This window comes from Buteo buteo, chromosome 9 (genome assembly GCF_964188355.1).
Source record: "Buteo buteo chromosome 9, bButBut1.hap1.1, whole genome shotgun sequence".
Taxonomy (NCBI): Eukaryota; Metazoa; Chordata; class Aves; order Accipitriformes; family Accipitridae; genus Buteo; species Buteo buteo.
In genome coordinates, this window is record NC_134179.1 from 1,538,196 (window position 1) to 1,558,693 (window position 20,498).

A 20,498-nucleotide genomic window follows, 5' to 3' on the forward strand; every position below is an offset into this window, starting at 1 on the left:
CCTCCCGGCAGGGCTCTCATCGCAGCAGACGGATGCTAAGGGAAGTCTCCAGGGCAGAGTCAAGTCAGTGAGACATGGCAGGGATCTAGGGCCGGGATCAGGGAGACAGAATGAACTGTAACGGGAAAAGGGGCGAGTTCCTTTATTTTTGTCTTGTGTGGGAATTTGACTCAAGGATTGCTGAGAATCCCACAAGCCAAAGTGACATTTTCCAGGCTGCGCGCCAGCCAAGGCACAGACTTGATCTCAGCAGGTATTTGACTTCGACGGGAGCTAGGATGCTCGGTACCTGCCTGACCCTGGCTTTTGATGAGGACATATATATCCAAAGCTGCCTGAAATGCAAAGACAGGAAATAAGCGGATATGCTATCAGCACCAGGCTTTGCAATACTCTTTAGCGTCTGGCTGTGTCCCAACCATCAATACAGAGACTCGCAGGGTTTTAGCCTATAATCCTCCATTCCTCTGTCTGTGACTCTAATCTCCTGATCCTCCGTTCTCCTCCAGCCTAGAGCTTGACCAACAAAACACAGATCTGAGGTTCTGCTTATCAGAGACCAACCATGTCATCTTCCTGTGGAAAATGGGAGTTGGGAAGACAGTAGTAGTCATCAGAGCCAAGAGCTGAGAGTAGGCTAGAGAAGGGAACAGGAGAGGGCGTGAGCAAGCACACAGAGAAATCATTTATGACAAGGCTGAAAACAGCTCTCTTTTTAAGAACATTTTTCCCGATTTTACAGTATCATTTTTGTCTTTTTCGTGTGTATAATTCTAGCCTCGGGTATAAAACACAATTGTCTAGCTAATGCGTTGCACAAAACATGTACAAATGAACGCTGCAAGAGACTGACTGCAGGCGCCAAGGGAACATTCACATCTGCCTATAAGCGTGCGACCAAGAGCCTGTGAAACTACTGCCGTCATTCCACGCTGGAGAGGTGGGGCCGTCTTCTGTAAGGCGGCTTTGAAGCTTCGCAGTGAATCTGTCAGAACAAAGGATGCAGACGTACAATCAGTAGAAAGCTGCTCGAGCCATGTGCAGGCCTGAAGACGTGTGAGTTGAGGGAATATCATGCTTAGGGGCAGCCCCGAATCATGCAAACGGATCTGAAAAGGCTTACCTTGTTAACATCGGCCTCAGCACAGGCTGCAAACCTGCAGAGGGAGTTGCGCTGCAGGGTTCAGCAGAGATTATTTTCTTAGGAAATACATCGGGAATTAAAGGGAGCCCAAATGAAGTCACACGCAGATAAAGATGGAAAGCTCGACACAGAGCGCTATTAGGAAGATGCTAGCATAAACGAGCAGGGGAAGAGTGGGGAAAGTAATGCTGTATCAGAGCAAAGAGTGAGGACAAAAGCCATTCTGGCTTGTCCCAGCCTGGATTCCTGACGAAGGCAAGCTTGTTTAGCAGAGCAGAAACGAGCCTTGGCACGGAGGGGTTAAAAGATTACTTGTCCCGGGGGAGTTGAATTAGCCACATATCTGGGAACTAACTTCTCCAGACCCTGACTTGTTTTGCTCCTTAAACATCTCCTGCTGCTATTTTTAGCAGAGAATTTTCTCAGCTGAATGCTCCCAGTTGAGTCCTGGTCGGAGGCCCTTCTCCCAGAGAGAGAGTCCCAGCAGCGTGTGCTGGTCCCCAGTTCAGCTCGGCTCTGTTTCACTGTCCCGCCGGCTTTGGGGTTTACGTGTCGCACTGCCAGGTCCCTCCTGAGGCACGGGGGACGATCCCCCCGCCAGCCTGGTGCAGGCACATGAAATGCTCTCGCAGACCCTAAAAGCCAGGGGAGGCTGCAATCTGCTCTGCAATTGCAGAAGCAAGAGGGTGGACTGGACTTGATAACCGCCCGCAGGCTTTTTAGGAGTCTGAATGGCAAAAAAGGTGGGAAGGAGATAGAAATGATTAGGCTGACATTAGTAACAGGATCTGCTTCTCAGCACTAAAATCTATTTGGATTCATTCCAGTTCCTCCAAGGGAAACCGTGGAAGCCTTTATTGTTCATAAAAGTCACAACTAAAATCGGACTGGATAAAGCTTAAGGAAATAACCTCTCAGAAGACAACCCTGCCTTGGCTGCTGGAAACCAATGAGGTAACTCCCTTCCTCTTCTCTGGTTTTCTTGGGGCCCTGATTCCTCCTTAGCCAAAACGCTAACCTGTCCATCCGTCCATCACTCCCTTCCCCCGGCTCCTCGCTGCTCAGCCTCCAGCCCAGAGCAAACTACCTGCCTGCCGCCTGCCTAAGTCCAATTAGCGATGTGTCAGCGAACGTCTGGGGCGGTTCGCAGGGAAGCAATGCTTGTAACTTCTTTTATCTACGGGTCGATTTAATACCTGCCTGCCAGAGATGAGCATGTAAATCAAAAGGCCGGATCAGGGCACGTGGATGGATAAATTGAGTAAAACAGGAATGAACCCTTGGCTTGCCTGTGCTAAGCTGGGGGACCGGGGAGGATCGAGCGCTCTGGATGCTGTGAGCGAAGCACGGGTAAGGCTGCGGTCCAGCGCCGGTTGGTTACAGCAGAGCCTCAGTCGAGAAGGTCCCTCTAACAATGGCCCCTTCTTGGTCAGCGTATCTGTTGCCTGTGTGTCTTGGAGTCACGTCAGTGAGGCAAACAGATTGGGAACATATTTGTACTCCCCACAGCAGTACAGAAGCCAACCCGGACGCAGAAGAGCAAGCCGGGCTCTTTTCTGCTCCTCGCCTCAGTGCCAAGTTTCCAGCTCTGCCTGCAACCCGCGGCCGAGCCCTACTTTGGCAGGGGTGAAGGGAGAGGACAGGCAGGTCGGGCAATACTCCGCTTTCAGTGCATGCTTGCAGGAGTTGGCAGCCGGCTACAGGAGAGCGGGGCCAGGCTGAACGCAGTTGCGCACCTCTGAAGGCCCCCACGAGAGACCAAACCTGGCACTCCGTGGCTTTGCCCTTCTTCCCAGCTACGCTGAGACAAATGGGGCCGAGGACAGCAGTCACCTGGACAACCCACAGATGCTGCACAAGGGCTTGTCCCCGTGGACGAGAGCTACCTTCGGAAAGCTTCCCCAAGCCCAGCCGGAATCCCAGGAGCCCAGGATTTCTCCCTTGACCTTCACGTACGCATTCCAACACATGGGCACTTAACCTTTGCGGCTCCTTTGAAAATCCCAGCAACGGCGTTTTACGGACGAGCATGTTTCCCCTAACATCTGCCCCCTGTATGGGATGCTGCCAGGGCCGCTCTCTCTCCTGGCCCTGCTCCCAGCCGAAGGACAGACAATAGGCATTTGAATGCAGTCTCCGCTTCCCCTCCCAAGCAGCCTGGGGGAGATAGCATATCAGAGCCAAGACAGCATTGACAGCACAGCTTGCCAGCCAGCGACAAGTCTCTCTAGACCACGGCCTGCCTTTTCTTTCCCTCCCAGTGTAGCTGAACCACTGGCCACAGTTGTTACTGGGCAGGCAGGCCAGCTCTGCTGGGCAAGCCCTGGCAGCATCCAGCTAGCCAAACCGAGGAAGTCTCTTCTCAGCACGCTGCCGCTGGAGCCAGCCGGATCCCTCTCCGAATGCTGCCAAAATGGACTGATGTCCTCGATTCCTAACCCTGCTGACCAGAGCGCTGGTGGATGGACCTCTCCTCTATCTCTCTGCCATGCCAGCTCACCTGGAAATGCACCGGCCACCCCTTGGACTGCCCCTTGCTCACTCTTAATAGCATCTAGCTGCAATTAACTGATCCAGGCAGCGCACAGGGCGCAGAGAGGAGCAGTTCCACCCGCAGGAGGTTGGACAAGGGTTCAGCGGGAGCCGGCTCGGATTCTCCTGAAGAACCATTGTTCCATCTTTCTAGAAATAGCTCTGCTTCTCGCATCCTGGAGCCGTTCAGCCTGCTTGGCACCGTTTCTGCTGCTTCAGAGACAACAACAGAGAGTGAGAAAAACCTGTCTAGACACCATTTACCTTCCACGGACTCCCATTGCCACATCAAAGCACCACTTCAAAGAAACCTGCAAACTGGCCAAGTAATAATCCCCAGCTCTCCTGTACCTGCTCCAGCTAGAGGCAGTCAGACCCATCCCATCCTGCTTCGGAGTTCATCTTTAATCCGGGCCCTTCTGACAACAGCAAGAGAGGTAGGATGAAAATTCTCATTACAGGAACATCAACAGAAGTTACCTGGCCTCAGGCTACTCAAGCGGGGGCTCTGTCCTTTCTGCTCGGCATCCAGGAACGAGCAGAAATCTCACCTGCCTCCTATCAGCGATCTACCAACCTCCAGCTCCTTTCAAAAGCAGCCACACAAGGCTCTCCTCTCAGCAGTCCCGCTTGTCCCACCTGCCCAGGTGCTCGATCCCTTGCCTTGCCAAAGCCACGCACGTGAATGCTGAGCGAGCTTTGCTACAACCCAGAGATTGAAGAATATCTTCCCATGGCACCCAAGGCAACGGAGGTCACCGACGGCTACAAGGAGCCCGTCCACCGCGAGGCAGCAAGTCACTATCAGAGCAGGACAAAGTCACGGGAGCTCAGGTAAATGCTCAAGATACACTGAAACCAAGGGAGCTGGCGAGGTTTTTAGGTCACTTGAGCACAAGTTACTTGAAGTCACTGCTTTGGGGAAGCACCTGGCACTAACATCAAGCACTGACCCCATGCAGCCACCACAAGAGCAACATCTAGCTCATTATTTTAATAAGGGTCCTTTGAAATACCTCCTGTGTAAGAGACAGCTAAGAAAATCCAGTCTGGCTTTATTCTGTCTCTGGCAGAAACAGCCTTTATTTAGCAAACTGCTGCTAACAGCTCTGTCTCATTAGTCAGTGTTTAGGGAACCAGGCAGCAATTGTTCTGAAGTCTGGCATTGCAGAAAGAGCCTTGATAATGAGGTCTACAGAAGACGGATTCCTCCTGACAGGCCCACAATGACCTAGAAATCCTACTTAATTCCCTGTCAGCGAGAAGTGCTGAGTAACAGCGAGGTGCAGAGGCACCGGGGGCCGATTTGAGAGGGAGGCTGCAGCCTCTGTTCACACTTTGGGGTGGGATGCAAGAGCTCTAGGGTGGAAGAAGCCAGCACCGCTCAGCACCTCCCCAGATAAAGCAGAGGGGAGGCTCGCCAGGCAGCTAGACGGGGGTTTGCTACGGGAAGGTGTGTAGCCTCATCTGTAAAAGGCTTGCCACCACACACAGCATGCAGAGCGCTGAGAGCAGAAATCTCTGTTTAACGCAACAGTAGAGGCAGAAGAAGGCACTTGGAAACGGCCTGGTGCTGGCTAGGGCTCCTTCGAAGCAGCACCTGGATGCCGTCTTCTCATAGGCATCGTCTCCTCCGGATGACGCTTGCTTGCAAACTGTGCCAACACCCTGCCAAAGGCTCGACGAGCCTCAAATAGCTCAAATTTGAGCCCCGCGACTCAAATAGCTCAACTTTTTACCTACGCTCCTAGGCCCAGAGCGCCTCGCCAACGTCACCCGTGCAGCTACCGCTGGTACCAACAGAGACCGCGGTACGTACGACGGTGGAGGCAGCCTCTCCGGTCCGCCGCGGACTCGAGTCGTGCAGGTTGCTGCCTCCTCTCACGGGGATGTGGGATGAGCTCTCCGCTGCACCAGGCAGCGTGCGTGCCTCCGAGGTGTTGTTCAGCTTTTGACACATTCTGCCCCAACCGCTTTTCCCCGTTTCCTTGGAGGAAAAATGCAGCAGGCTGGCACAGGCTCGGGCCGCAGACGCGGTCCTTTCAAGTGGTTTGTTTTCGACGAGTAGCGTGTGTACCATGGTCAGGAACCTCTGGGCTGGATGGCCCAGGGCCAGCCAGGCCAGAAGATGAGGTACTCAGCTGGAATGTGGGCTGGATACGGCTGACCTTGAAGACCACCCCCAGGAAAGACCCTTACAGGCATGTGCTTGCCACCTGTTTCAGCCAGCAGACGAGGGACTAAACCAGGAATTCTGGAACTGAATGCACAGTCTGTTCCAGAGCGGTCTGAAGACTCCCACCCACGTGAAGCTGTCGCCGATGTGTGCTCCCTTACAGACCCTCGCAGAGGAATGCATCTTTGCCCATCACGTGCAAGACTGCTACTCCCGTACTGCAAACGCAGCCCTGTTTAAAGTACAGCTCAAATCCGCAAAGGACCGCTGTAAAAAAGAGAAATGCGGAAATGAAATCACCAGCCGAAACAGTGTCTAGAGGCAACTCAAGCCAAGTCCCTCGAATGTCAGCACCAGAAGGAGGGTTTTGAAATGGAGAACCTAGCTCCCTCTGCACCGGCTCTGCTGGCACAGACAGAGGATCTGCCTCGGAGACATGAGGAAAAGACATATGCTGAGAAAGGAAGGACCAGCTTTATTTTACCAGCCTGTGTTCCCACCAGAGATGTGCTTTAAAGACTGCCTTGCAAAGTAGGAATTAAATCCAAAGGTGCCTATGCATCTTCCTTGCTGTCATCCCCTTATCAGTTATCTCCAGCCTGCTCTGAGCCAGAAGATGAAAGGATCGCAACACCACTTATCTTCCCACTTAAGAACATGCTTAACAGCTTGCTGTTAAAGAGGAGGACACTCAAGCCTCGGGAAGCAGCTGTAAATTCTGCAAATGGGTTCCCTCGCATTTCTTTAAAGGAGCTACTGCTTCTCAGTGAGGGACACAGATAGGAAAAGGAAACCAAGGAGGGAGGAAAAGAGGGAAGGGAAGGGAAGGAAGCCTTTGTAGCAAAGAAAGACTTTGCCTCGCATCCATGAAGCTGAGTGACAGATGTGAGACGTACAGCATGTGTGTCTCAGAAGTGACCGAGGATAAGCCAGGAATTGAAAAGCTCTCGGGAAATATTTAAGCAGCCAGAATTATGACATGTTTGTCAGTAGACCACAAGCAGCTCCAAAAACACGCTCGCCTCGAGACTGTGCAGTGTTACAGCCAAGAAGGTTAGGGCATCCCCTTACACGCTGCAGGCAGAACTGCTGCATGCGACCCAGCTCCGGCTCTAACAGTTGAGGCCGGGTCACTGCACGTCCTCCAGGTCTCTCCCACAGAGCCTGCTGCCTCATCTCGGAATTCGACCCTCTTTGTAGAGCTACTTGTTATCACGGTGAACCTGGGCCCAGCTTGCCTTTGTCGTTTACCAGCTGAGTCAAACCGTCAGAACAGCCAAACAGGATCTGTTCCAAATATTTGCAGAAAGAGGAGGATCAAGGAGCCTCCAGCAGAACACCAGGAGCACGGAGAACAATCGCTATTGTTGACCAACAGCGGGCTGCCGGCGGGCGACGAGCACGCCTCGGCGCGATGTCGGGAAAAAGCCCCCGAGTCCTCCCATGCTCACAGAGCACCGCAAGTGAACTGGGATCTCTGGCAAAGCCCCAGCGATCCAGCACTGCAGACTTACCAGCCCTGCTCGCAGCTCAGCTGTTGACTTGGAGAACTCAAGGCGCAGTTGGCAACTGGGAGATGGGGGGGGGGGGGACCGGAGTGCCTTAGAAGCTGCTGCCAGCCCAAACGCAGGCATCAAAGGGCTTATCCTGCCCTGTTGTGTGGGAAAGCATGTAGTGCCTGTGGATGAGGACAGCTGTGTGTCGGCCAGGCCCACCAGAGGATTTCTGATGGAAGAAGAGAGAAGTTGGTACCTGGTTTAACCTCCCCTCCAGCACGCACAAGGCAGCTTTGGCAAGCAGAGCTTCACGCTGCCCTGTTATTTATGGGGTGTTGAAAACTGGCCAAAACGAAGGGAAAACACCAGATATGTGAGGATGCTTACCAGCTCAAACAGCCAGTTCTGCTTAACCCATGAGACAGACTCAGGAGGCGATTACAAGGCACTCTGCCTTTCATCTCCAGATCGCCAGTTCAAAGGCAACTCCATCAGCACTAACCAAGCTGTAGCCATTATTAGCGATTTGTTCATGCACAAGAAACGAGATAAGCCGTTGCCTCCTTGCTCCCTGAGAAATCAGACCGGCCCCATGGATGTACACTACACGCAATCCCAGCGGAGTAGCTAAGACCCAAGAGGGAAACAAACCAGCACCGCCTCTGCTGTAGGAGCTCCTAGATCAACAAGGAGATCCACGGTGGCTGAAGCTAACTTGTTTCATGGCGCGTGTATCCAGTCCTGTCAGCAAAGCACAGATCGTTCACGCTAATAGGGAGCTGCGTATTACTCCTTCTGCCTTGGTTGTTGGTATCTAAACACCTCAACAAAACCAACCCGCTCTGCCAAGGACGAGGGAGTCCCACTGGCCGGGGAAGTCAGGGCTGGTCCAGAGGTACAAGTCACTGTTGTTCAGAGAGCTGGGACTTCCCTTTCTAAGGTATGTAACTGATGCACAGGACCTTGCTACTACAGAAAGGATGTTTTCCAGGCTCTAAAAATAACTAACCCCAAACAACGTGGTGGGTATAAAGAAATATTTATCTTTGGGCTTTTGCAGAGATCGATGCAGAAGAAAAAGATTAAAGCAAAGATTTAAGTGGGTATTAAAAATAGCAGTTGATAAGATCCTTTGAGGGGATAAAAGCTATTTGACAGAAGCAGCAAGAACGGCAGGACTTCGCAACACCTTCCCTGCCGTTAAGTGTGTAAGCTCTCGGAAATCATTCAAGAGAGTGTTAGCAGCCAGAGCGCCTCAGGAGGAAGTCCATTAGCAGGCAGCAATCTCCTTAATGGACCCTCGGGGTATGTGGTAGACACTGCTTTGCTTTGGACACTCGGTTCTTTCCACCGCTGTGATTCAAGGGCTGCTCACGCAGCCATTATCATCCAATACTCTAAGGAATGCTCCTCATCTATATGGCAGCCCGGCAGCCCGATGAATTAGTCTTTTGGGTAGCTTTCATTGAGTGAGGACACAAACTGAGTTTTTTCTTTCTTTCTGAGAGCGCCTAGCAAAGACAGACGCTGATCTGTGAACAGAAGCCATACATGCTACCGTAACGCAGGTAAAAGCAGCAACATCTATCAATGCCTTTGTTTGCCAAGGATAACATCCTAGCAAAAAAACCCCAACATCTCCATGGCTGATCTCGCCCTAAAAGATCAAGCAGAGCCTTGTACATTGACGTGCAGACAAAATCATTAAGTCCTCAGCTGTGTAACTGACTCAAGCAGGTCCGAGAGAGCACGCAGCCACCCCGGAGAGATGCGAAGTGGCAGGAACCTTTCTACTGGGAATGAAAATCAGGAATGCTAGGCAGAGCACTCACTACTGGCTGTGTTAAAAGGTAAGCTTGGTTTCTCAGAACAGCTCTCTTCCATGACATTGTTTGCCACTCTTTTTCCTTATTGCTAATGAAACAAAAATTCTAACTTACTTTGGATATGTAGAATATTATGGGCTCCTTCAGCAACCATTGAAGGACTTTGTGGTTATACATCTTGAGACATACTGGACAAGACTGTCAAAAACGGCAAGTGAATTAGGTGTCTTAGGTGGCGGAGCGAGCAGGGAAGTCAGACGCTTTCAGTGGACCTGAATTTTAGAAGTATTATACTTCCACCCTCCAAAACAGAGTCTAAAACAGAGTGCCCCAATTTACATCCTACCTGTAAAATGCTGGCCACTTATATAAGGAATTGCCCCAGAGTTTATTAAGGCGGGGATTTTCAGAAGAGGCCACGGGCGTTCAAAACACAGCCTCGTAATGGGAACAAATCCCCTTAGATTTCAGTGGATTTCTCCAGCTCAGCAGAAAATCTTACCGAGGCCACCAAAATACATTTTTAATAGCGTGATTAAAAAATCTTGAAATACTGCTGAACATTGTCCACTGCTACCTTTTAGCCGCATGCCAAAGATATACTAAGTCCCTGGCACATTGCGGTTTTAAAGTTCAGTGTCTTCAAATAAGGCAGCTGGGCCCAAATGAATTAAGAGGACTCTTAAAAACCCACTGATCTTACATCTGTGTTGTAATAATCAGGTACGTTGATGGGAATAGGTTAGAGTATGTTCTGGCTTTAACTCTGAAATCCCTGGGATTTGTGATTTAAAAAAAAAAAAAAAGAAAACCTCAAGCATTATCTGAACACAATTTAATTTCATCTACTTCATCTATTGCTGCGCTGAAACCTTCATTTCCCCTTGTAACTGATGCGGTGTTAAGCCCTGTGCTCCATCCCACAAGGGGCACTACATAACCCAATACATTGTATTATTTATACTGACAAGTGATTCTTGCATGACAGAACAATTCCCATTAATTTTTCGAGCTTATCTCAAGTACCTGTGGGCTGCCAGGTTACAGCATGTATGTGGCTGGTTTTCTTTTTAATTAGTTAATGCCAGCCCAGTGTTGACTGGACTCCCATTTGACAACTCTCAGCAGTTTGCAGGTGAGTTCATGGGAATCCTACCTAACTGTGCTCTCAGGAGCAGAGAAAATTGCAGAGTTTTTGGGTTGGGTTTTGGGTTTTGGGGTTTTTGGGTTTGGGGTTTTTTTTGCCAACTCCCATTTATAAATTTTGCTTCTGCATCGGCTGCTCTTTTCTCTGCCAGTTGTCCAGTTTGGAACATGCACCAAAAGCGATTTCCTTCAATACCCAACGCAGCAGAGAAAAAGCTTTGACAAGACACTTAAGAACTGCAGAGGAACACCCTCTCTAGACCTTGCTTCTTGCATATTAGTGATTTTTCTAAGAAACTGGAAGGCCTGGCTTAGGATGCTGCTCTAATAAGAACTGGGCACCAGCTCAATTATGCAGCTGTCTTGGTTTTGCACTTCCAAGCTGTGTGTTAGACAGCTGAACTTCTGCACAGGAGTCACACAAAGCTTTCTTACAGTATGAAATGCAGCAAGGCAATCAAAGTTAGCGACTGCTGAGGAAGAAGTGGTAACAGAACCTCAGCTGGCCATTCTTGTGCAGGAAACATCTTTAATATACACCTCCCTCAACATTTATCCCCTGAGGAAGCCTGCCTGACCTCCACTTATCTAAAACGAGAAGCAGAAGTTTGTGAGGAGTTGGTTGTCCTTAAGACCAAAGTCGATGGAGTGCCTTGCTGTCCTGTTCCCCACAAATGTACTCTTTTGCTGGTTAAGTCTCTAGAAAAAGAATTAAACTCTCCAAACAATACCTCTAAGCTCAAGTCAATACTGAGGGTGTTAGCACTCTGAAGGGACCTGAGCTTTCCAGCCAGAAAAAAAAAAAAAAAAGTCTTGTTTTTCTATTACTGTTTATTTTTCCGAAACTGAAAACTCTCCTTTCCAGCATGGGAGTTTTGAGAACTGCAACCCAGCAGGTATTTCTTCTGCCCCAAGCACAACTATTGACAGAACTGCACCCAAATGCCAATCCAGCCCCTTTGGGTGAAAATTAAGACTGTGTCCAGAACGTTCATTAGTGCAATTAAAGCTATTAAGTGGTTCTTAGGCCACGTCCTGACTCAGCAAAGGAATGGGTTTTGTTGCATGGCACACACCCTTACCCTGCCACTACATGGAACTGATGTTTAGTGGTTGAATTTGGTTTTGATCCTGTGTCTCATAAAAACATGATACTCCCTAGGGGTTCAGAGGGAAGGCAAACAGCCCTTATCAATTGGAAGAAGATGGTGCAGTTCATATTCCAGTTGATAGAGAAGCCAGATTGAGAATGTAATTATCCTAATTAATTTTATATCTTGAATTCATCTCTTTTGATATAAACAGCAGTTTCAAAGCAGGCCACCAGCTTTTACGCATAGAGCAGTTGTTTAATCTTGTTGAGGGGCACGTTAGCAACACACACTTCTTGTTTTGCAGAAAAGGACTCTTGAGGACTCAGGACCCCGTTGGTCTGTGGAAATCTTTCCCCTTGCTAACTCCCTCCCACCACTTCAGGCCGGCTCTGTAAGGAGTTCACGAACCTTCTCCGGATCATCAGGGCTTGATGCAATCAACTGTGAAGCATTAGCTCTAAATATACAACTGGGAGGCCAGTTCTGCTTCAACACACAAAGGCTCATCGCAAAGGACGATAAAGCAGTGAGCGCAATTTGCAAGAGAAACTTAAATAATAATCCAAGTCAGCTGCAAGGAAAGCAGGAGCAAGTGGGGGCTAGCCAATGTTTTACGCTTTGGAGATGGCTAAAGTTAGGGGCAAACTGGCAGGAGCCTCAGAAAGCAGGCGCACCCACAGCCGTTACGTGGAGCAGCTTTTGTCCTTATATGTGAAGCTAATGCAGAAGCTCATTCCGCTTTATTTACTTGTTTAGGTGATTTTTGGCAGCTCACCCTGTGTTCCTGGTGCAAATCCTCAGTGCGTGGACAGATAATTGAAAAACAGCTGCAGCGGGCCAAGAGACCCAGAATTCAACTTGCACAAGGAAAACAAGCAGGTCAGTATAAGAACCTAAGTTCACGATCAGAGCAACCTCTCAGTCCACAGCTCTTTCTCCTCACTAAAGAAAACACATTTTACTCTCTGAATCTACTTGTGCTTCAGTAACCAAGTAATTCTCAGAAGCATTCAGAGCAAGAGGGAATGTGCTGGTGTGTCACGTTCTTTGTCAACAGCTGTAAAGTAGATGTGCATCCAACTACTCTTTGGTGGTGATGCCAGATACTGCTTACCCAAATAGGAACACCAAGCCCTTCCTAAGAATTTTTTTGAAGATGTTATTAAGCGTCTGATTTTGGCATGGCTCTCAAAGCTGTTTGTCCCGATTTTTTACTGCCTGTTGAAAAGAAAGCAATACTGCAAATACTTCCCATCAGAAAATACCAACAAACAACTTATCATAACTCCAACAGAGCTAACAACATTTCCACCGAGTGATTTTTGGCACTGACAGCTGACTCGGAACAGTTGTTGGTGGCTGGGACAGATGGACTTCATATATTAAAAAAAAAAAAAAAGGAAATGAGAACTTCTACTCCGTAGATTTTGAAAAGCCTTTTGCAAAATCCAACCTATTACCAAAACCCCAGAATTAAATCTAAAGGGAGATTTGAATATATTGAGCTTTAAAACTGAAATGTGCCAGGGACTTGCTGTATCTCCCCATCAAGGACTAAAAGGTATCAACACGTTTTATTTTCAACAGGAAATACTTGAGAGTTTTAGGAAGGTCTCCCACAGCTCTGCCCTCAGTCTGGCATGTGAAATCCTCAAAATCCAAATAGCCATTTCCAGGGCGAAGCTTGCAACAGAGACCTCAAGGTAGGACGTAACACTGATGTCAACTGTAAAGCTCCACTTTCCAACACTGATGCCAGTAACTTCCGCTAGTATAATTATGACCCTGGCATTTCTCTGATGTGCAGAATCTTTAGATGCTTTTAGTGCCTAGAGCTGGGTATGCACTGAATACTTCATGCTTCACTGGCTCCTGTTTCGTGGCAATGTTTTAAGGCCACGATCAAGAGCAGGGTCCGTTCTGGCACTAACACTGCAGGAGGAGGCAATCCCTGCTCCGCAGCGCTTATAGTCTAAGCAGCACCCTATAGTCTAAAGCGTACAGGTCAGAGTTTTGCAGCTCGGGATCTCAGTATCATGTTACCTTTGTCAGCTTCCTTTTGTGCCTTTCCCCCCCCCCCCCCCCCCAGGTAGTCAGTTGGCATCAACTGCATCCTTCTGATCCCACTCCTATCTCCCTAGCCAGCACCAACTCTGCACGCTTCAGCACATGTTTAATTTCATGTACTGCTGACAGCGTAACCTTAACTTAGCGGGATGCCCCCCCGTACGTAAAGTCAAGCACAGCGGAACAAACTTTTTTATTCTCAACCTACCTCACTTCTGCCCGCTCTCTGGGGCTTATGACCTCAAATTTGAAAAGAGCTGGAAATCAGTACAGGATGAGGCACTTCGATTTGGCCACAAACCACTGTATTTAAATGGAGAGCAAACCCTGTTGCCACTTGGTTTACTCACCAGATAAATGTTCTCAGGCAGAGGTGTGAAACTAGTGCTGTTTGGCTGTTTTTAGCAACATTTGTCTGTCTAAAGAAACGCGGAAGTATCTGTAGTTCGCTTCAAGTCTTGCTATCTTTTAGGCCAGATTCAACGGGACACTTGGGCACTGCTCCCGTAACAGAGGAAGGAAATGGGGGACCTCTCTGCCTTCCAGCCCAACTGTAAGGAAAAGTTGTGTTAAGTCTGTCATTTTTCTCATTCAAAGGGAGCATCCGAATCCAGGGTTAGCACCTGGAAGACTCTGCGATGCTCCAGGATCGGGCCCTCCCAGTTTCTCCCGCTGAAACTGTTCCTGCGACAAACCCACAGTAAAGCAAGCGAACAACAGACCCTGGAGCGCGTGCCAACCATCTCCTCATTGCGGATGAGCATCAGAGTCGTCTTCTCACCCCTCCGCTCACTTTTTTGGTAAATAGTGCCCAAATCTCACTTTATTGGAGACCCGAGAGGCTCTGCGAGTTATCTGGAGTCATTGGAGATTTGTTTTGTCCTTGGGTAAACTGCCTGAAATATTTCAATACACTTCGGTCTTGAGTTGACCCAAAACAGTTATTTGTGTCTGCAGGCGCGTTCGCAGCCCCGTGTATTTTAGTCATCGGTTGCTGGCTGTCACCCTAACCCCGCTCCATCCCATTTTCTCCTTCTGCCGTCTGGGCAAACGGAGAGGGGAGGGAGGGCGATGCGAGCCCACCGGCTGCTGTTCCCCCCCTCCTCATCCCCCCCCCCCCAACTATTAATAGCCAGACAACAAATGAGCCCAAATTCATTCCTGAGCGGAATTAGCAAATGTTTTTGCAATTAAAACTGCAAACATTCATGCGGGGCCCCCCGAACAATAGGCAACTGTGCCGGGTCTTGAATAGGCACTAGTGTCCGCCCTGCCCGCCTGCCGAGGCTGCACATTCCTGGCACCCTCACCCCTTGCTGAGCTGGGGTTTTAGCCTGTTTCTTCACCACCACCCCCCCCCAAAATTCAGCACCCTACTCCCAGCGGGGAAGTCCTTGCTGCGGGGCTGGCACCGTCCCGTCCCCGCATCCCCCTGCCCGGGGGGTCGGGGCAGCGCATCCCTCCCCACGCCGGGACCACGGGTGGAGGCAGCGCATCCTTCCCCTCGCTCCTCCCGCTTACCGAGCCCCGGGGGCAGCGCATCCCTTCCCCGGCATCTCCATCCTTCCCACCCTCCCCCGCATCCCCCCTTTTTTTCCCCCCACTCCCCTATAGGCGGCCGCGGAGGGTCCCACGGCCGGGGCGAACCGGGGGGTCTGGGCGGGCCGGGCCGGGCTAGAGTCGGCTCTGGGGGCGGGCGGGGGGGCAGAGGGCTCCGGTAAGCGGGACTCACCGAAGAGGGGCAGGAGCAGGAGGACGGCCGGCCGCCTCAGCGCCATGATGGGGTGTGCGGAGCCGAGCCCGCCGCGCCGAGCCTGCGCACTGCCCGGGAGGCGGCGGGGGGGCGGGAGGAGGACGAGGAGGAGGAGGAGGAGGAGGAAGAGTGGGGGTGCCGCCGTCCCGTTGCCGAGGAAACCGGGTGGGGAGGCGCGGATCCCGGCGCCTGGCACCGCCGAGGGGGGGCGGCGGAGGTCGGGAGTTTGGGGACGCGGGGGGGGACGACACACGCGGGACACCGAGCCCCGCGGGGTCCCGCGGCTGCTGGAGGCGGCGGGTGGGAAGAGGAGGTCGGGCAAAATGCTTGGGTCCGCCGAGGGAAACTTCCTCGGAGCTGGGAAGAGTGGAAACCTCCTTCAGCCCAGCAAAAGGTGGAGGAAACGAGCGCGAAGGCAACGCGCTGCTTATCCGAACCCACCCGGGAGTTGCTCGAGGGTGGGGGTTCTCCCCCTGTATTTCATGAGAACCCCTAAAGAGAGCGATTCCTTGGTGACAATTTTTCCCCCCAAAATTCTGACTCCCCCCCAAAAAATCCCACCCTGACCTGTGCCTCTAACTATAAACTTCCCACCGACTCAGAGGCAGCGAGAAACGCGAACGAGCGCGCTTCTCCCGAGGAGCTTCCCCGAGTCCTCGTGCTGTACCAAACTCTTCCTGATGTGGCCACGGGCTTTAACGTACCGATCCTGCCCCAAAACGTGGCTTTGCACAGAGAGCATCCCGAGCATGCTGGGCGGTCCTCAAAAGCGTCCCAGGACGTTTTTCGTTGATTAACAGAAAGAAACAAAAGCTATTGGCACCGGACACTCGCCTGCAATTCAGCGAGTCAGCCTGGGTTAATGCCGGTTCATGCGTCACTAACTGTCAGTAGCGTGTGATGGGGATGTAATTAAGATCCTGTTGAAGATCAAGCAGCCGGAATGAAAGCCGAGCTCTCCTCTGTTCTGTAAACCAGCTCGGCAGAGCTGGTAGAAATTAAGGGATGTAAAAATGTATTTAACTTGATAATGTAGCAAATCTAACTCAAGATGCTAATGAGTAGATTTAAGGGGCTGATCTGAGCCTGGTGAAATTAATACAGAGATTCTCATCAGTTCTAATGGCCAGATGGGACATTTCCCTGAGGATGAAGGGGAAGGAATCACCTAATAAGACTATATGGCTTAAAACCCGACTCCAGCAGTCTTTGGGTTGGGTCCCTGTTGAGTAAGGAGTCATTTTAACACAGTCCCTTTGGACTGAAGTGACAGGAGATGTAAAATATGATGACATAGAGTATAATCGGCCATAAAGTGTAATCACTGAGGTGTCGCGTTCCTCTTTAACTTCCAGCAGCGGCTTGGTCAGGGAAGAGTGGAGCCGAGAAAGAGGAAACAAGAACGGATGGGAGGGTCCCTAGCTCCTGCGCTCCTTCTGGCCGCCTAAATTGTGTTTACATGGCCAGGTAAAACGCGGGCCTGCCAATGGTCTGCAGCACCCCGCACTGTGGGATTTCCATCTACCGCTGGCCACGGACCCCCCCTGGAAACCAGGCTAAGCCTGTCCACGCTCGACTGGGGAAGAGCCGTACCGGGAGAGCGGCGGGTGGACGGTGCTGCGGTGCTCTGCCTTCCCCCGGCCATCTGGGCCGCTCGAGGGGGAGCTGGATCTGTGCTAAGGAGCTCTTCTAAGCCTTGATTTCCCTCTCCAGGCTGCTGGAGGTTAGCCTAGGCATGCATTGAGAGTACGTTCGTGACTAATCGGTGCAGACAGAGGCTAGGGTTGAAGTCAACTGGCAAAGCAGATATAACCTTAGCGGATACCACCAAGGCATGAAACCTTGAACATCATCTTGTACATACATCCTCGCACGGGACATACGTGCCAATCGCCGATCTCAGGCAGATACGGCTAGCGCCAGCTCTTCTCTTTACGCTGCTTCCATGGTTTTATTACAGCAAAGTTCTGCCTTTTAATCTGCCTTCGCCACTGAGGAGCCATTTGAGATGTGAAACTCAACAAGCAAAAGGAGTCACAATAAATATTATACAAGAACCGTAGCGCCCATCAAACCAAGACGGCAAAGCGCTGCAGTGTAAAACATTGATTTTCACACACAAATGGAGCTCCCATTTCATTATTCAATGTTGAAACAAGTAACTAGAATAAAATATGCGCCAAGAGCAGCCCCGTGTAGCGCGGGGACATATTCAGGCATGATGAGGGGCAGCATAAACCTGCCTCTTCCTATGATTTCTTTGTTCTCTGAAGAGCTTCCCCTCCGTGCACAAAACAAGAAGAGGAATCTGCAGGATGAGAGGGAGGCAGCACGTGTCCTGCCAAGGAGCCCTCCCGAGCTCCAGCGAAGGCCTGCGGTGGGGAGTGATGGAGAAGAAAGAGCTGCGTGACCCGGCCCCAGCGCAAGCAGCGGTGGTGGCAGCGGAGAGGTGCAGGATGAGGCACTGGGACCTCGCTCCTGGCACGCTGGAGAGCGGAGGGAACGTGACCGAGGACTAAACTGGGAAAAAAACCACCTTAGGGATTTCTGATGTTTGTACGGAGCATGTTGTATACCAAGTGTTTGGGATCTGAAGGCAGCCGAAGGCAGCTCAGAGAAAATGGATATCCTTTTGATGCTTGTAGTGCCTGGAGGCCCAAGCTGAGGTTCAAGCCCTGCTGGGAAGAAGCTGCTCAAACCTGTAATAACAGGCTGTGCCTGTCACGATGAGTTTTCAGTGGCTATACACATGGCAGACAGGAATGTTATTATCCGAGGCACCGGGGCTCCAAGGACGCTGCCAATGAGCTGAGACGTACCTTGCGTGCGGAGGAGCAGCCTGTCTGAGTCCTCGGGGCTCTCCATCTGGACCTCTCCCAGCCGTTAGGTTCGCTCCAGACCTCTTTAACTTGGAAGCTGTAATTGTGGCAGGCTGGTCTGCCGTCCTGTGAAGAAGGAGGTCCTGGCAGCCACCTCCGCCACTGCAAGAGTTTGGCCGCTCTCGGGTGTGGGAGCTGATTTGTGCCGGCCCGGTGGGAGGACAGCAGCTTTGGTCAGCGTTAAAGAAAAAACTTCTTTACACCTAAGAGGAGGGCCGTGGGCCGCTGTGTTTGCTCAGGGGGCAAATGCCAGCAGACAGGGTTTTGTTAGACGACCCGAAGCGTCTCTTTGCGTGCGGCAGAGGGAAGGTCGTAGGCGACGTCGGTAATAGGTGACAGAATCGGCCGTCGGAGAGGGAAAGTCTCCCCAGAGCTGCGCTCGGGTGAGCGGGATGCCACCGCGTTCAAGTGGAGCTGTATCCCACCCCTGGCTGAAGGAGGCTGTCTCCCTTTTTGTAGGGACTGGAGAGGACCTCTCGGTCTAACGGGGTAGGACGTTTGGAAGCAAAGTCCTGCCTTGTCTTGGAGAGTTTCTAGAGTGACTTTAGGCTCTGCAGATGAAAAGACACTCTTATTTATACATATTGCTTTTGATCAGAGGATCGCAAAGCTCTTTGCAGGTAGGCCATTTACCCAAGATCGTTCTCAGCAGCTCTGGGAATAGATGCGGGTATCTGGCCTGCGTCCCTCCCTCTTCTGCGCTGCTTCTGCTGCTAGGGCAGCTTCCTATGGATGCGCTCGTGCTGCAGTGCCTCTCACTCCTAGCTTAAGACAGCATCTCTTTTTTTGTCTGCTGTAGTCTAGACAAGTTGTTGATTCCCTGGTGTCACAGGCCATGACCCCACTCCTACACCAGTCCCATCATTTTTCCCTAGTTCATCGCTCAGGCATATGCTCGTCTATTTTGAATCATTTGTATGTGTGAGGCTGAGTCGCTCCTAATCTCGTCTCCCTCCCGGGGCGTCAGTCACACTGGCATGCGCCTTTTCCCTGTCTGCCTGCCTCTGTTTATGGACTATGGGTATTTTTAACGCCACCCTCTAATTAGAGGTAGTTTTCTCTGGATATTTTGCGCACAAGGGCTCTCACGTCTGTGGTCAGCAGGGCAGGCAGTAAGCGCTGGGATCTGGCCGTGCATGGAAACCTTCCTGCTAAATAAATACGCCGCCCTTCACCTCCCAGCAGCCCGTTTGCAGAGAGACCGGGGATGGGGGGGGGGAAGGCTTGCATTCCTCGGGGGTCTGTCTGCAGCAGGGCGGTGGGATAAGAGCTATATAGAGGAGCCAGCTAACCCCCCCGAGAGATGGACTCAGCTGCCTTCTCGTCCTGCAGCCCGCTGCCTACGGCTGCTCAGAGCTGCCTGCAGCTGCCTCCAAGCTGTACCGTTATGCTGGAGGAGCCTCCGTCCCCGGGGATCCCCGAGTTGAGCTCACTTACCCTGTGCTGGTCCAGGGATGGAGAAGAGAGCGATACTAATTAGAGATGGCCTTGAACTAGGTTCCCCAACAAGGAACCCGGTCTCCCTGGCTTCCCAGCACCACGCTGCCCAAAGCACCGCTGTCTACCTGGCTCTCAGCATCCTCCTAAACCGCAGCCGGGGAGGAAGCTGCGATCCCACCGGCAGCCCAGAGGCACGAGGGAGCCGTCGCACGCGTTTGGTGCGTGCAGCCCTTTTCTCCCCTTGATGTACAAACAGCATCTGGCTGACCCATTAGGCAGCGAGCACCCCTCGGGCTGCCTGCATCGTGCCGCAGATTTCCTTTTAGCTCCGTTCACAGCCAAGTCCTCTCTCTCCTGCCCCATCCCCCAGCAAACTGGAGCTCCAGATTACAAGGCCAGCTGGTCATTATCACGTTACACTGCTCTCTTCCCTTGCCAAGGCGAGCCCGGGAGATGGCACCGACTCGCAGAGCGGCAGGTTGGGCGCTCGGGCTGGTGACCCGGCGTCGCTGGTAAAAGCAAAGTGTCGCTTCCCCCAGGCCAGGGCTGAGTGGAGGAGATGGATGCTACTCCCTTTTCTTCTGCCTGGCGTGTGGAAACAAGGTTTGACTGTCAGTGGGAAGGGGATGCTTCCTCTCCCTCCCGATCCCACCTAAACGCTGGTTCGCAAACACGCTAATAACTGCTAGAGCTAACGCTCTGTTGAATTTATCTCTATTTTTGAAAGAAGGCCAGGGATAAAGAGGGAAAAATATTTGCTTAAGCAGAGTGAGGATGTCCTGCAAAGCTTGGGGCTCTCGCAGCCCTGATCTTACACTCGGGCTGCTGATACCCTGGGGCTGGAGGAGCTGCTCTGGTTCCTCAGCATCACGGCAAGAGGGCAGCCAGGTCTTCAGACCCTTACTGTGCAGGTACGAACAGCCTGCTTTTGCAGTGCCTCTCACT

General features: G+C 51.5%; 1 protein-coding gene and 1 long non-coding RNA gene across 4 annotated transcripts in view; one reads left to right on the plus strand and one right to left on the minus strand.

Moving 5' to 3' along the window:
• The window catches only part of JAM3 (junctional adhesion molecule 3), a 32,132-nt gene extending 16,821 nt beyond the window's left edge, over nt 1-15,311 (minus strand). Inside the window, exon 1 of the mRNA XM_075034862.1 lies at nt 15,214-15,311. Within this exon, the coding sequence (XP_074890963.1) occupies nt 15,214-15,259 (46 nt within the window). The 5' untranslated portion in view covers nt 15,260-15,311. The remainder of the gene's footprint in view (nt 1-15,213) is intronic.
• LOC142034146 (uncharacterized) lies at nt 4,649-14,397 on the plus strand. 3 transcript variants are annotated; one of them, XR_012651475.1, is made up of 5 exons: nt 4,649-9,198; nt 11,719-11,940; nt 12,171-12,293; nt 13,002-13,117; nt 13,954-14,397. It is a non-coding gene; the product is annotated as an uncharacterized LOC142034146 (long non-coding RNA). The 3 variants fall into 3 exon arrangements; XR_012651474.1 differs by having other exon boundaries at nt 11,719-12,293; XR_012651476.1 differs by having other exon boundaries at nt 11,719-12,293; nt 14,079-14,397.
• Nucleotides 15,312-20,498: the final 5,187 nt, after the last annotated feature.